Source organism: Natrix helvetica (genome assembly GCF_964273705.1).
Source record: "Natrix helvetica genome assembly, chromosome: 2".
Lineage (NCBI taxonomy): Eukaryota > Metazoa > Chordata > Lepidosauria > Squamata > Natricidae > Natrix > Natrix helvetica.
In genome coordinates this window covers 286139427-286155356 of record NC_138552.1, presented here as the reverse complement: position 1 = coordinate 286155356, position 15930 = coordinate 286139427, and the positions used below count along the sequence as shown (strand labels likewise).

The 15930-nt window shown below is 43.5% G+C and overlaps 1 protein-coding gene across 4 annotated transcripts in view; it reads left to right on the top strand.

The window, feature by feature from the left end:
* Nucleotides 1-15930, top strand: part of SGSM2 (small G protein signaling modulator 2) — a 157094-nt gene that overhangs the window by 118710 nt on the left and 22454 nt on the right. For 2 of the 4 annotated variants that reach the window (XM_081944350.1, XM_081944348.1), the window contains exons 12-15: nt 4103-4237; nt 7502-7652; nt 9477-9541; nt 15198-15343. In XM_081944350.1, coding sequence (XP_081800476.1) covers nt 4103-4237; nt 7502-7652; nt 9477-9541; nt 15198-15343 — 497 coding nt within the window. The remainder of the gene's footprint in view (nt 1-4102; nt 4238-7501; nt 7653-9476; nt 9542-15197; nt 15344-15930) is intronic. The other 2 variants (XM_081944349.1, XM_081944351.1) reach the window with 2 other exon arrangements.

The following is a 15930-nucleotide window of genomic DNA, read 5'->3' as shown; positions in this document are numbered from 1 at the left end:
TTTGATGGTCACTAAATGAATCATTGCAAGTCAAGGATGCCTGTATCTAAATTTTAATCACAGACCCCGGGGAATGCTGCAATAGTGATAATTGTAAAAAATAGTCATGTCGCTTTTTCCGTCCCATTTTAGCCTTGAATAGTCACTAAACGAATGGTTGTAAGTTGAGGACTATCTGTTTAAGTAACTTTAAAATTAACAGTAACTTCAGAATCTTAGAGTAGACACTCAATTTTAATAATTTATTATATTTTTGCCACCTGACTCCCAGCAATTTTGGGTGATAATTAAAAACTCCAGGGAAACACGCAGAGTTTCTATTAACTTACAAAATCTTTATTAAAGCTGTTGGAAATTGGGCCGTGTACAAATTTGATAAATAAATAGAATTGATTACAACTTACAATTGCTGAAGCATTACAGGCAGAGGTAGTCCTTGACCTATGTCCACAATGAGCCCATAATTTGCGTTGCTCAGTGAGAAATTTGTTAATGAGTTTTGCCCCCTTTTACGACCAAATCATTGCAGTTTTAAATTAGTAACACGGTTGTTAAATGAACCTGGTTATCCCATTGACTTTGCTCATCAGAAAGTTGTAAAAGATGATCACATGATCCTGAACACTGAAACCGTCATAAATGTGAGTCAGTTGTCAAGCAATCAAATATACACCACATGAATATGGGAATGTTGCAATGGTTGTACGTGTGAAAAACTCTCATGAGTCACTTTTTCTCAGTGCCGTTCAAACTTTGAACAGTCACTAAACAAACTGCTCTAAGTTGGAGACTACCTGTATAATATAATCCTCTTAGTATGATGTACACAGTGAGAGATGGGGAAATTCAAACTCTCAATAGCCTCAGGTTAGGGGTGGGCTACTGTAGGTTTGCATGGGTTCAGGAGAACCTCTAGCTAAGAATCTGCCCAATTCGGAGACCCTGCAAATCCCACCCCTGGCTGGCCTTGCCCACCTTGCTCCGCGCCTCCCACCCCGCGCCTCCCAGGACTCCCCATGCAGCCTGTTTGGGATGCCAGGTAAGTATAGGGTGGGGGCTCGGGGAGATGAAAAACGGGCCTCCTGGAAGGCCGGAAATTGGCATGTTTCTGGCCTCTGGACCCTGGGGAAGGCTGTTTTCGTCCTTCCGGAGGCTGAAAGAAAATCTCCAGAGTCCGGGGAGGGTGAACACCCCATCCACAGTGGTGCAGGAGGCGAGAAACCCACCATGGCCACGCCCACCCAACAACGGGGCAGAGAACTGGTTGCTAACATTTTTTAATCCCACCACTGGTTAAAAGAATGAAAGGATGAGAAAGACTTCTCCAGATGTCCCGGAAAAACCATTCACAGTTGCAATAAGAAAAGAATAAGAATTGTCTTGCACCCACCGTGGTGCGAGAGACCGACTAGGCCACACCCACCATGGCCACGCCCACCCAGCAACCGGGGCAGAGAACCCGTTGCTAAAAATGTTGAAGCCCACCCCTGCCTTAGGTCTACGGTGAGAGCCAGAACTTCCCTTCTATTCTGCAATCTCAGGCAGCTAACAGTCAGGATTTCAATGTCCCCAGAATAGGGGCAGAAGTAAATTTCCTATAGGTGGTCGTAACCCAATTCTTTTGTGGGAAATTATATAAGATTGTTGCAATGTTGAGGTTGAGGTTGCTAAACCCGAATGGGAAACCTACAATCTTGCGAGAACTGACTCTGGCCCCTTTTGCTAGGACCAATGTGTTCCTGTTGCTAACTCATAATTAAGTGCTGGGATAAAACAGCTTTATAGGCTATATTGTGGATGTTGCTTTGGTTAACCAAGATTAGGATTAACATCAAATTTGTCTGTGTTTGAATGACCCAGCAAAAATGAATGAAAGGGCAGCTAAGCCTCTAGTTTTCTTCTCACATCTTTGCTCCAAGAAGAAACGCATAACGTTGGGACTTGTGTAATTTATTCTTGTTATACTGAATTACTGGTTTTGTTACTATCACATCTGAATCAGCTAAGTGAGTTCGACTTGACGTTGCATTCCAGAGGGACTAGCTGGTGGCATAATGCTCAGGAGTTTGAAGGACATTTTTATGCCTTTTATGCTTTCTGTGAATGCCAGTTGACCAACTCCAGATGGATCAGAACTAGAAGAAGAATCTGTTTCCGATCCATTTAAGTTGATCCCTTCTCAGTGATTGGAATTCTAGAGGTTTTTCATCCTGAACTACTTCATTGGATTGTTACCAGTGGTGAGACTCAAATAATTTAACCACCGGTTCGGCCAAGGTCAGGTTGGCTGGCATGGGAGGTGTGGCCCATCCTCATCCTCCAGCTCTGCCACACATGTGGGACGAGCCTCTAGCAATGGCCGACCTGACACTCAGTGAACTGGTTGTTAAACTGACACCACCGCCACCGCTATCAAAGTGGTTCCTGGGCACTGCGCTGCAATAGAGAAAAGGGCAACAGAGCGACCGCCACAAGGGAAGGAAGAGGAGGAGAGAGTAGAAAGAGGGGAAACGGCCTTCTTCCCTCGCGCTGGCCGCTCCATTCCCTGTTTCTCCATTCAGCGCAATGCCGCGCCCAGGAGCCACTTTGACAGTGGGGTGGTGGTGTAATTGAACAACCGGTTCTCTCGAACTGGTGCGAACTGGCTGAATCCAACCACTGATTGTTACACAGGTAGTCCTTATGAATGTAATTGAGCCATGCAATTATAGTCATAAATCGTGACGGTCGTAAAGTGGGTCACTACATAACCAGACCTGATTTTACGACCACTTTTTTTTTACAGTGGTTGTTAAGTGAAAATGGCAATGTCAAGACATTAGGTGAACCCATTGTGCAGAATGGCTCTGTTTTTGCCAGAAACTGGATATAAACACTGTTTTCTGGCAGAAATGCTGTAAATCATAAACCTATGACTGGAGGCCCATAAATATGGGCCCATAAATATACGCCTGTTGCTAAGAGCCCAAAATGTGATAATGGGCATAGTTTTTATATGATAACTATGAAACTAGATAGTAAGCTTCTTTGTTTTATAAAACTTATTGGCTGTCATACTTACCACAAGTTTCTTTTGGGGGTCAACTGTAACTTTGCACAGTCGCTAAGTGACAGATCATAAGTTGTAAAGATAAAGAGTCTCAGAGTTCATTGCGGCAATCACATCCAGAAAGCACACACAGGTAACCGATTCAGCAGGATTCATTAACTTCTCTTTATACATAATAACACCTGAAGTAAACATACAATACCAAAGGCAGGTTTTCCAACGTGGTAGTAAATACAAGCAAAACACAAGAAGAGGAGAGAACAGTTTCAGTTTTAGTTCAGAGCTGCAGACTAGTTTAGAGCTCAGCACAGATTCAGAGCTGCAGAGCTAAGCCACGCCCAAGCTACAAACTGTTTTAGCTCCCATTGGCTGACCTTGTTACTAAGCCCTATTCCACTTCATGAATACTACACTGACAAAGAGAAATAAGCACAGCCTTTCATGCTGTCTTTTGCTCCAGAAGGAAAGTGGAAAATGGATGAAAAACATTCACCGCATTGGGTAACATGCTAAACTAGGTTAAAACAGATCTGGGTCAATTGTGGATCATCACGATGTAGAATCCAGCCATTAATTTTAGACTGTTGAATGAACCTAGCCCTCATTTGAAGCCAAGATACGGTTAATAAACCGTATGATGACTCATAGGAGTAATGTATCATCTGAACATGGAAATTTGGCTTTGTTAAATTTAGTCTAGGGTTGTGTCTGTTGTTATGTGTGCCCCTGAAATGGCCTTCCGTGGAGGAAAAGGTAAGGATTTTATGAGCAGAATCTGGTGATTACATGCATGTTTGAGTGAGTAATCTACTATCTAACACCTTACAAAAACATCACCTGTTGTGCACCCGTGTTTGGATGAGAGAGATACAAACTCAGGGTTGGGTAGAGAAGACATTGGTTGGAGATTAAAAGTTCCGCAAATCCATGAAGATGGAATTATATAATGACCCCTAAAGGAGGGGAGGACCACATGTCCTTTTAAGACTTGATTGTCAATCCTGGCGCCCGCTTTGTTTTCTTATGCTCCTCTTTCACTATTTTTTTGAGCAGTAACTATTAACTACCACCACTTAGCTGCCAGCCGCTCTGCCTCCGTCGACGATGACGAGGAGGAGGAAGACAAGCTGCACGCAATGCTATCCATGATCTGCAATCGGAACCTCACAGATTCTAAAAGGATGAAAGGTTTTTATCCTTCTCCTCCCTGCCCTCCCAACTCACTTCATTTCTCCCACTGGCTCTGGAGCAATACCTGCCCACTCAGTGTACAACAGTGTTGGCATTACTGCAATGTCAGCCCACTGCTGGGGCAGCCTTATGAGTCAGGGAAAGCAACTCTGCCGATAAAAATAATTCCCTTAGGTAGTTAGAACATCCAAGATGATTGTAGTTAACTACACCACTGTTTCCCAACCTTGGCAACTTGAAGATGTCTGGACTTCAACTCCCAGAATTCCCCAGCCAGGGAAACACTGAACTACACCTCCAAAAAGGATCCTGTTGAACTAGGAAAGTTGCAGAAAGGAGAACAACGGAATTATGAAGTGAGGAAGTCATTGTTGTGCCCCCCCCCCCCCCCAGCGGAGCTGTTGGCAGACTCAGACAGTGAGGAGTTTGGGGAGGAACATGGGCCAGTCCTGGAGTCTGGGGAAGGCTCTGATGAGTGCTTTGCATCGGAGGCAGAATTTCTGTCCAACAGTTATCAGCTGTCTTTGGAGTCGGAGATCAGTGGGGCAGAAGAACAGCTGGAGCCTGTTCCCGATGTGCACATGCGCAGAGCTGCCAGGCCGATATCTTCCAAACGCAACACTGTACAAGAAAATGCTTGGCAAGGAGTCTCTGAGAGTCACAAACAAATCTTCACACTAATTAAATGAACTAATTGTCTCCTGCTAACTTGACTCCCCTTTCACTCCTCTCTATTCCCTATGGGAGGGGCCCTTGTTCCTTAACTGTTCCCTTCTCCTGGCAGCTCTGCGCATGCGCACCTCGGGAACAGGCTCCAGCTGTTCTTCTACCGCTCTGATATCCGACTGCAAAGGCAGCTGATAACTGTCGGACGGCCTAGGCCCCCTCTCTGCCTCCGAGGCAGACCCCTCCACAAAGCCTTCCCCAGACTCCAGGACTGGCCCGTGTTCCTCCCCAACCTCCTCACTGTCTGAATCTGCCACCCAGTCCACTGACTGCTGGCGGGCCACAACAGAATCTTGGCCATGGGACTACCTGACAGTCCAGTTCATCCAAAAGAAAAGAGCCCCCAAACCTTGGCTTTCTTTGCCGATAAAATAATTCCCTTATACGTACGTAGTTAGAACAGCCAAGATGTTTGTAGTTAACTACACCTCCAAAAAGCATCCTGTTGAGCTAGGAAAGTTGCAGAAAGGAGAACAACGGGATTATGAAGTGGGGAGGTCGTTATGAATTTAATTCCCTTGGTAACATAACAGGAGGTGTGATGGGGGCATAGGATCATAGGATTTGATGTGAAGAAATTCTCTGCATCACAAATCTCCATCCCAAGGTTGTCCATTGGAACAACCATTTATTATGCAGAGAGATTCAGGACAGGTAATTTAATCTATGGAATTCTCGGCCATAAGACCAGACGAATATGACACCCCTGAACCAGTTGGAAAGGAGATCAGACACATTTATGGAGGAGGAGAATATCTATGATTCACAGCCATGAGGCTTTGCATGGACTTCAGCAACAGAGGAAGAAGACACCTTGGTCTCTGTTTCTGGAGAGCAGGCTGACCATGGTGCTTTCCAATGCCCCCTTGATTGAGGTTCACCTGGAAACAACGTTCTGAACTAGGCACCCTGTTGCTTTTCTCCTTGGGTTGTTACAATTCCTTGGAAGGAACTAAGAGGTCACGTAGCCCCTTGTCGACACAGGAAGCCCCTCTAAAACGTTGAGCGTTGAGATTTCGGATGGGCGCGCTCTCTGATGTGCTTAATGACAATACTGTTGCACCTGGTTTGCTCTTCATTTTGCTTTTGAGTCCCTTGCAATTTCTTTAACCTTTTGCATGTGTCTAAACATTTGGCAGAGATCCATTGCCGCAAACCAAAACCTTTAAGCTCATTCTGAAGATGCTGTTCACTCTAATTCTTCACTAATTCAGGTACCTTTCATCTGAATTCTTAGCGTCTGTGGGGTTCACCTTAAAAGGACAGTGTTTACTCTTTTCTCAATAACAATTCCAAGATCTTTTCTTACCAATGGAAGAGAAAAGTGGGAGGAGGGGGGGGGGGGGCGAAACTCTCCCATCCCTTTCTGATTGACTGTAGGAGATGTTCCCATAAATACTGGCTTTTTCAGCTCGTTCCTGAAGAATTAAAGGTGAAGAGCACTTGGTTGTTTTGTTTGCTATTTGTTTCTGTTCTCTTTCATGGCCCTGATTTGCTTTTACAGCTTGATCTTATTTTTGGGGGTTCAAAGTTTTTAATCACGCTAACAGCCGTTCCCCGCTCCCTGCTCCTCTGTTTTGCTACGAACAATCTGACAACAGCTGACTCGGTTACCTATCCCTCTTTCCCTAACCTCTCACCGTTGCCCCTAAAATTAAGCTCCGGCATTAGCCGCAAAAACGCATGCTTGGCATGGTGCCGTTTCCCTCCCCCCCCTTTTTATTATTTTCTGTTCCGCTACGGTTTTGAATGTGCTGCTGTAAAAAACAAAGCAAAAGCCTTTGCTTGCATGGTTTTAATTAGCTGGCCTTTTTTTTGGCTGAATCGTTTGCGTTAACAGACATTGTGGATGAGCTGAAGGCCAGGCATTTATGTAAAAAAAAAGCACAATCCGGGTTTTGTATAGCTTTCTTTTGTTAAAAAATAATATATTAAGAAATCCAGTCTGTGGAGATTCTCAGTTATTCAGGTCATGGTTGTTCCAAAAGTGTTTTTTTTTTCAAGAGGCAACTGGACTTTGTTTTTCCTTGAAGATGTTTTGCTTCTCATCCAAGAAGCTTCTTCAAGTTCTCCAGAACTGAAGAAGCTTCTTGGATAAGGAGTGAAATGTCTTCAAGAAAACAATCAAGAAAGTCCAGTTCCCTTTTTGAAAAGCACCTTTGGGATTAAGAAATCCGGGTGGTTTTTTGTTTTTTTAAACGAAGTAATATTTCGCAACAAATCTATTTTGGTTGCCCTCACCCCAAAAGGTGATATTAAGCTGGAAATAAAATTTCTAGTTGTAAATTACCCAAAGTCTCTTAGGGGAGTGAGACTGGCTGTGTAGAAGTTTAATAAATAAATATATGGAATAGTATATAGTATATGGAAAAATGGGGAATATGTTGGAAAATTTTACACAGTATGTCCTTTTGTTTCTTGTCCACATGTAGCTCAGCAAAGCATGATCTGCTCCAGTCCAAGAAAAAAAAAACAAGAAACTTGGTGCAAGATTTAATCTTTGTCCCTCCCTCCCTCCCTTCCTCTTTTGCCTAGATATTAATGACATCACTGAGATGCAAGGATATGGTGCCGGCTTATTTTCATGGCAGCTGGACCACTATAATCAAGGTTCCTTATGTCTTTCCTGCTCCACCGGTGGCTCTCCATACAACCTGCCCATCGGCTGCACTTGTATCCATGACAGGTGAAGTAAACTCTTTAGAATCTCTTTTCAAGCCCCTTGAATGAACTTTGAAGAATTCTGAGCCATTCCTGACAGATGAAAAGTAGCTGTCAACTTGCAAAGAATCCCTGGCCTGCTCTCGAGTTGCCATAGGCAAGGGGGGGGGGAAAGTGACGGAGCAGCACGGCAGCCACAACAACGAGCCCATTCCACGCATACCTTTCTCAAGGCTGTATACCAGGTTACCTGCAACAGCCAGAGGGGCATGATCTCAACAGCCCACGAAAGTGCTCCGTTGGAGAATATGATTTATGGCACACCCTGGGGGGGAGCGGGGGAAACAGGGTCATAATTGGGCCATAAATTATGTGGAGTCAGAGCTGGCTTCACTTGGGTACGTGCCAATATGTTGCTTCTAATAAATAACTGGATTTCTTTTGAAGCTTGGCTCGAGACTCATGGTTTAATTAGGGCATCCCTCGGAACCCTGACAGTAGCTACTGTCACTGGGATCAAGAAGATTGTTAGGGCTTTGTTTATTATTTGTTTATTTGATTATTTTTATCCCCTCTTTATTATTTTTATAAGTAACTCAAGGTGGTGAACATATATAATAATGTTTCCTCCTATTTTCTCCACAACAACCACCCTGTGAGGTGGGTTGTGCTGAGAGAATGTGTGGTCCAAATCCACACAGCTGGTTTTCATCCTAAAGTGGGACTAGAACTCATAGTCTCCTGGTTTCTAGGCCAGCACCTTAATCACTGCACCAAACTGGCTCTCTTTATTGTCATAGTACCAGGTCAATAGCAGGCTAGGAAGTTGATTGACATTCTGGAAATGACAACCTAGTTTTGTATTGTTGCTTAGCATGCTTGCTAAAATTGTGCTCAACTCAAAGGAGATTTTCCTTATTTTAAAACCACGATGAAAGCTACTCTTGCTTTAATTTAATTCAAAGGCTTTAAAATAATTTCTGACTATCAATTGAATGTCAGCAATATCATGTGTCCTAAGAGTGTGTCGAGAGTTTCTTGCAGAAAAATCAAGCCCAGAAAGCACACACAGATAACTGATTCAGCTGGATTCATTGACTTCTTTATATACATAATAACAAATGAATAAATGTACAATGCCAATAGATTCTTTCAATGTGGTAGAAGTTACAAGCAGAACACAAGCAGGAGAGAGCGGTTAGTTTCATTTCAGAGTTCAGATCAGACAGAGTAGTTTCAGTTTCGATTCTCAGCACAGACTCAGATCTGTTAAAGCTCCCATTGGTTGACTTAGTTGCTATGTCTATTCATTGGCTGACCTTGTTACCATGTCTCTCCCAGTCATGAATATTCTAACAGAGTGGAAGTAGTTTGATAGTGCATACTAAAATAATGGAGGTAGGGGGGGACCCCTTTCATTAGATGTATTCAAGTGGAAGCTAAACAGCCCTTTGCAGGAGAAGCTTTAATGTGGATTTGTGCATTAAACAGGGTTAGACTCCATAGCCTAATTGCTCCTCCTAATTCTAATTCTGGGTCTTTACCTTGGTTGGGTGTATAATGGGCACCTGACCACGAGAGAGGACAATGAGAACTAGTGGCTAAAATGTCAGGTTAACAATAGGAGATTCAAATGAACTATAAAATTCTCGTTGTAATTACACTGTGATGGGGTTAGCCCATCTCTGCTTGTGGAATCATTGTGAAGACACAGCAGAATAATCCTTATTACAACATTTTAAGGACTTTTTGGGGGGTGGGGTGAGAAATGAGGAGCAAAGACAGTTGTTGGCAGAATAAATGTGTTTGATGCATATATTCTGAATGTTGCTTCTTTTTCCCCTAACAGAACCCCTCTAAAACTGTTGTGTGAAAGTATGAAGAGGCAGATTGTTTCCAGAGCCTTCTATGGATGTAAGTTCTGTATGTGAGGTTGGTCCCAGCTGGGCATCAAACTAACTGCTTACCACACCTGGGCCCATCCAGGCAAAAAACTCTATAGAAGGGCTCAAAATGAGGAAGTTGGTGGACAGAGCAGAGGTTGAGAAATGCCTCAAGTGTTGGAGGAGGCCTCAAGTGCAGAATTAGCCCTGAATCCTTGCATAGCCGCAAGTGATCCAGAACTGATACCCCTTAAGCTCTATAAAACCTTATCTATCTATTCCCAGGCTAAGGCCAGCATTCTGGGGAAGATTCCTGTATAATAGGCTAGATATAATAAAGTTCAGCGGTTCGAATCCCTAGTGTCTCGTAACAGAGTGAGCTCCCGTTAGTTGTCCCAGCTTCTGCCAACCTAGCAGTTTGAAAGAGCGTAAAAAATGCAAGTAGAGAAATAGAGACCACCTTTGGTAGGAAGGTAACAGTGTTCCGTGCGCCTTTGGCCAGCCACATGACCACGGAGATGTCTTCAGACAGCACTGGGTCTTCAACTTTGAAACGAAGATGAGCATCGCCCCCTAGAGTCGGGAATGACTAGTACATATGTGCGAGGGGAACCTTTACCTAATAAAGTAGTTGGCTTGAACCCTACATATAGGTGAAACTCGGAAAATTAGAATATCGTGCAAAAGTTCATTTATTTCAGTAATGCAACTTAAAAGGTGAAACTAATATATGAGATAAGACTCATTTCATGCAAAGCAAGATAGTTCAAGCTGTGATTTGTCATAATTGTGATGATTATGGTGTACAGCTCATGAAAACCCCAAATCCACCATATCAGAAAATTAGAATATTACATGCAATCAATAAAACAAGGATTGTACACAGTACAATATTGGACCTCTGAAAAGTATAAGCATGCATATGTACTCAGTACTTGGTTTGGGCCCCTTTTGCAGCAATTACTGCCTCAATGCAGTGTGGCATGGAAGCTATCAGCCTGTGGCACTGCTGAGGTGTTATGGAAGACCAGGATGCTTCAATAGCAGCCTTCAGCTCTTCTGCATTGTTCATGTCTCTCATCTTTCTCTTGGCAATGTCCCATAGATTCTCTATGGGGTTCAGGTCAGGCGAGTTTTCTGGCCAATCAAGTAATCCCACAGTCATTGAACCAGGTTTTGGTGCTTTTGGCAGTGTGGGCAGCTGGAAAATGAAGTCAGCATCCCCATAAAGCTCGTCTGCAGAAGGAAGGATGAAGTGCTCCAAAATCTCCTGGTAGACGGCTGCGTTGACCCTGGTCTTAATGAAGCACAGTGGTCCAAACTCCTGTTGCTCCTTGGTCCAAAGTCCTCTTTTCTGATGAGAGCAACTTTTGCCAAAAGCACCAAAAACTGGTTCAATGACCATTGGATTACTGTGCTTGATTGGCCTCTCCATTCTTCCTCCATACTCTGGGTCCTTGGTTTCCAAATGAGATGCAAAACCACAAAATACAAAACTCAACCCCATGGTGGAAAGAATCAAACCAACCACTCGATGGTCTCGGTATCACCTGTGCCCCCCCCCGCCCCCAGGTCTATTGGCAGAACCGTGTCTTCAGGCCTTCTGAAAGAGTGTCAAAGTGGAGACCAACCTTATCTCCACAGGGATGATGTTCCACAGGGAGGGAGCCACCATGAAGAAGGCCCTTCTTCTTTATCCCATTAGATGGACCTCCTTCAGAGCAGGGGTCTTCACCCTTGGCAACTTTAAGACTTGTGGACTTCAACTCCCAGAGTTCCTCAGCCAACTGGCTGAGGAACTCTGGGAGTTGAAGTCCACAAGTCTTAAAGTTGCCAAGGTTGGAGACCCCTGCTTCAGAGAGTGGATCTGTAACATACTGTGTCTCCTCACTCTGGTAGGTCAGGTAAATGTAACTGGGAAAACGTCCTTCATATAACACTGCAACTTCCATCAGCCTCAGCCAGCCTTACTGATGGGTGGCCAGGTTGAAAAAGGTACAACCCTGAACAAGTCCAAGAGCATGGAAATTTGCACCTAAAGGACTCTGTGTTTATTGGCCTTCAATTGCATCTGAATGGGTAGAAACCGAACTGTAGGCCACGTACTTAACAGCCATTTTGTGTGTTTTTTATTGTCAAGAGGGAAGTCTGTATTTGAGAAGAGGATGGAGTGGAACTTGATCAATGTTATGATGTTTGAATGATTTGTTTTGAATTTGCTTAGGATTTCTTCCTGGTCTATAGCCATGGGAAATAATCTTCATATTGGGAACAATTCAAAACATAAAAAAAAAAAACACGGAATATTTTCAACAAAATAAAAGTGTGCAAAATGAAAGGTTTAAGAACAAAATAGAAAATAAGAACAAAACAGAAAGAAAACTCATGATTTCTGCCCTTTTTATTAATTGTCATCTTATTCTTTCCTCCTTCCTCTTTTATTTTATTTTTTTATCCTCGAAGCCATGAATAATAAATTCAGTCTTCTCTTTTTTCAACAAAAAGTCCATAGAAGACTTCCTGTCTTTAAAAAAATACTCTTTATATTTCTTCCTTGACTCAACTGGTCAACTTTGCCTTTATTCTCCATCAGTTTTATAATCCAATTTTCTACTGTGGGTATTTCCGAATTCTTTTACCTTGGTGCATGCGGAATTTTGCCGCAGTTACCATCTACAATATTAGCTTCCCATACATCTTTTCCAGTTCATCATTCATAAAATCCAACAAAAATTCCAGTTTCATTCTAATAGTAACCTGCAGTATCCTTTGCATCATTGTGCAAGTTTGCACCAGTGGTGGGTTGCAGGTGGTACACCTCGGTACGGGCGTACCGGAGCCAGCCTGGAGCACCGGATATTGTTCTGGTATGGTGCTCCGGAGGGCTCACCCGCCCGCCCACGCTCCTTACCATGTTTTAAAGCTGTTGTTGCTTCCGCGCACATGCATGGCACATACAGCGCCTGCGTGATGCCCCGCTGAGCAGCTGGAGCATCGCGGAGGCTTGCGGAAGCGTTGTTTCCAGCTACAACACATGTGCGCACCATACGTGTGTGCGCACAGCCAGCGCACATGCATGTGGGTGACGCCGGGGCCAGAATCCAGAACCCACCACTAGTTTGTATCCAAAATGTCTTTGTTTTTTCAGAAATCCACCATGCAGGATAAAATTTTCCCTCTTCCTTTTCATGTTTCCAACACTGGTTTGCTATTTATCTATTTTTGACAATTTAACTGATGTCATATACCAACAGTGGTGGGTTTCAAAATTTTTTAGAACCTCTTCTGTTGGTGTGGCCTGCTTTGTGGGAGTGGCTTGCCAGCCATGTGACTGGATGGGAGTGGCTTGCTGGCCATGTGACCGGGTGGGAGTGGTTTGCCAGCCATGTGACTGGGTGGGCATGGCCAACTTGTAAAATGTGGTGAAACTCACTTAATAACGCTTTTGCTTAGCAACCAAAATGTTGGCTCAGAAACTGGCATTTGAAGCACGCAAGTCTTAAAGCTGTCAAGTTACAAGACCCTCACACCCTTAACCCTTTACTAAAAAAAAAATCCCAGGGGTGTTCAAACTTGACAGCTTTAAGACTTGTGGACTTCAACTCCCAGAATTCCTCCTCCAGTCATGTTGGCTCAGGAACTCTGGAATTGAAGTGTGCAAGTCTTAAAGCTGTCAAGTTACAAGACCCTTGCATCCCTAACCTTTTAGAAAAAAACCCCCAGGGGTGTTCAAACCTGACAGCTTTAAGACTTGTGGACTTCAACTCCCAGAATTCCTCCTCTTGCTCTTCATCTTGATGATGTGCGGACGGGCGGGGAGGGAGCTGGAACCGGTTCCAAACGGCACTGTAGATTTGTGGAACCTCTTCTATAGAAGAGGAACTCACCCCTGTATACCAATGATACCTCACTTTATAAAAGTTATCTCATACATTATGACACTGTACATTTATATCAGCTTCCTACGTTTTTAACCAGCATCCATATTTATATGGTAACTAAAATTGGCAGCTTGAGAATAATTGAAATTCTGTGCTGTAATCCCAACCCTGATCACGTCCCTTCCACCAGAATTCTGCTATTTTAAGCCTCATAGAGTGTGCCATTAAATTGTCAACAAAGTGCTGTTATTCCTGGGAAAGCAAGTTGGGTTGTGTAAGATCTAAATTTGATGGCCGTGGCTGAGGGCATCTGATGAATTTCAGTTAGAACAATTTCAGTAAGAGGAAAATAAGCAGCCCTCAATTTATGACCATTCATTTAGTGGCTGTTTGGAATTAGAACGGTGCTGACAAAAGTGACTTAGAACCGATCCTCTACTAAGGAGCCGTGGTGGCGCAGCGGTTAGAATGCAGTATTGCAGACTGACTTTGCCCACTGCCAGAAGTTCGATCCTGACCAGCTCAAAGTTGACTCAGCCTTCCATCCTTCTGAGGTCGGTAAAATGAGGACCCAGATTGTTAGGGGCAAGGTGCTGATGTCAGGGTTCCAAGTAGTAGATCCATCGCAAGCAAAAACTCCCAAGGCAAGTAGATTCCTCAAAGAATAGCTTTATTGGAAATATCAAATGGGCACCAATCGGGTGAAAACCAACTCTGAGGGGCCCCTTGATTTTCACCTAATTCAAAGTAACGTTTTCCCCTCAACCCCAAACAATCAGTCCCATGGCCCCATCAAGGCAGCGTCTGCTGCTCTGGTGACATCACTCCTTCCTCCAGCCAGATGTGAGAACGTCCTTGGTTCCCAAGAGAAAGTACTTTATTTTGACTACACAACCCCAGCTATCTCTAATCCCTCCCCTCCCTATTCCTCACTCCAGTGTGACAGCACTAAAACTCCAAGATGGCTTCGGCCAGGCCAGCTTCAGGTTTGACAGCTGACTCTGTAAAACCACTTAGAGAGGGCTGTAAAACACTATGAAGTGGTATATAAGTCTAAGTGCTATGATTGTCACAACATCCCAGTGATGACATGGTCAAAATTTCGATGTTTGGCAACTGGCATGTATTTATGATGGTTGCAGTGTCCCATTGTATGTGATAATGCAATCGCCATTTGCAACTTTCCCAGTTGACTTCCAAGACACGCAATCAATTGGATTAACTTAACAAACATGTGATTCGTTAATAATTATGTGATTGCCACAAAGAAGAGGGAGTCAAACTATTCTCCAAAGCACCTGAGGGTAGAACAAGAAGCAATGGGTGGAAACTAATCAAGGAGAGAAGCAACTTAGAACTGAGGAGAAACTTCCTGACAGTTAGAACAATTAATCAGTGGAACAGAAGTTGCCTCCAGAAGTTGTGAATACCCCAACACTGGAAGTCTTTAAGAAGATGTTGGATAGCCATTTGTCTGAAATGGTGTAGGGTTTCCTGCCTAGGCAGGGGGTTGGACTAGAAGACCTCCAAGGTCCCTTCCAACTCTACTATTGTATTGTATTGTATTGTATTGTATTGTATTTGCTTAATGGCCCCAACAAAAAAGTTGCAGAATTGGGCACAACTCCTTTTAACAACCGCCTCACTTAGCAAAGGCGTTTCCGGTCCTGAAAGTGGTCATAAGTTGAGGGCTGCACATACACTGCCTCCTGTTGGTCAATAAGTCACAAAAATACTCTGCTGGTTTGAACAACAAATGCCAGACTTGTTAAATGTGGGTGTTGTCTTTCCCCCCCCCCCCCACAGGGCTTGCTTACTGCCGTCACTTGTCCACTGTCCGAACTCACCTGTCTGCCTTGGTAAACCATTCCATCATCCCATCAGATAAACCCACAAGTGCTGCAGAGGGACTGACCAAAGAGGTCTGGAGCAAGTACCAGAAGGATAAGAAGGCAAGGCTATGTCAATTAAATATCGACAGGTCTTCATTGTGACTATTTATTGGTTTAAAAACGCTTCGAAGTTGTGATGGTGCTGAAAAAAATAATTAATGTTGATGGTGGTTTGTTTTCCGAGCTTGTCCAGTTTCCAAATGGCTAGTTGAAGTTCAGTGGACGATGCTACCTCGCCTGGTGACAAGACGTTCAGAAATTGAACAAGAAGCTAGGGGATAGAAATTATAAATTAACAATGTCAACTGCATATAAAGAAAACTTGTACAAGGTGTTTTATAGATGGCATTTTCCGCCGGCAAGATTGGCAACGATGTTTAAAGACAAGTCAGCTAAATGTTGGAAATGCACCAGACATTACCATATGTGGTGGACATGTGTAGAAGCCAAATATTACTGGACAAAAATACATACGTGGTTGGAGAAGATGATACAACAACATATTGATTTGAAACCAGATTTTTTTTTGCTGCGGATTTTACCAGAAACCTATAGTAAAGAAAATGTATATCTGATTATCCATGTAATAACTGTAGCTAGAATTCTATTTGAATAAAATTGGGAAAGTGAAGAGATTCCTATGGATA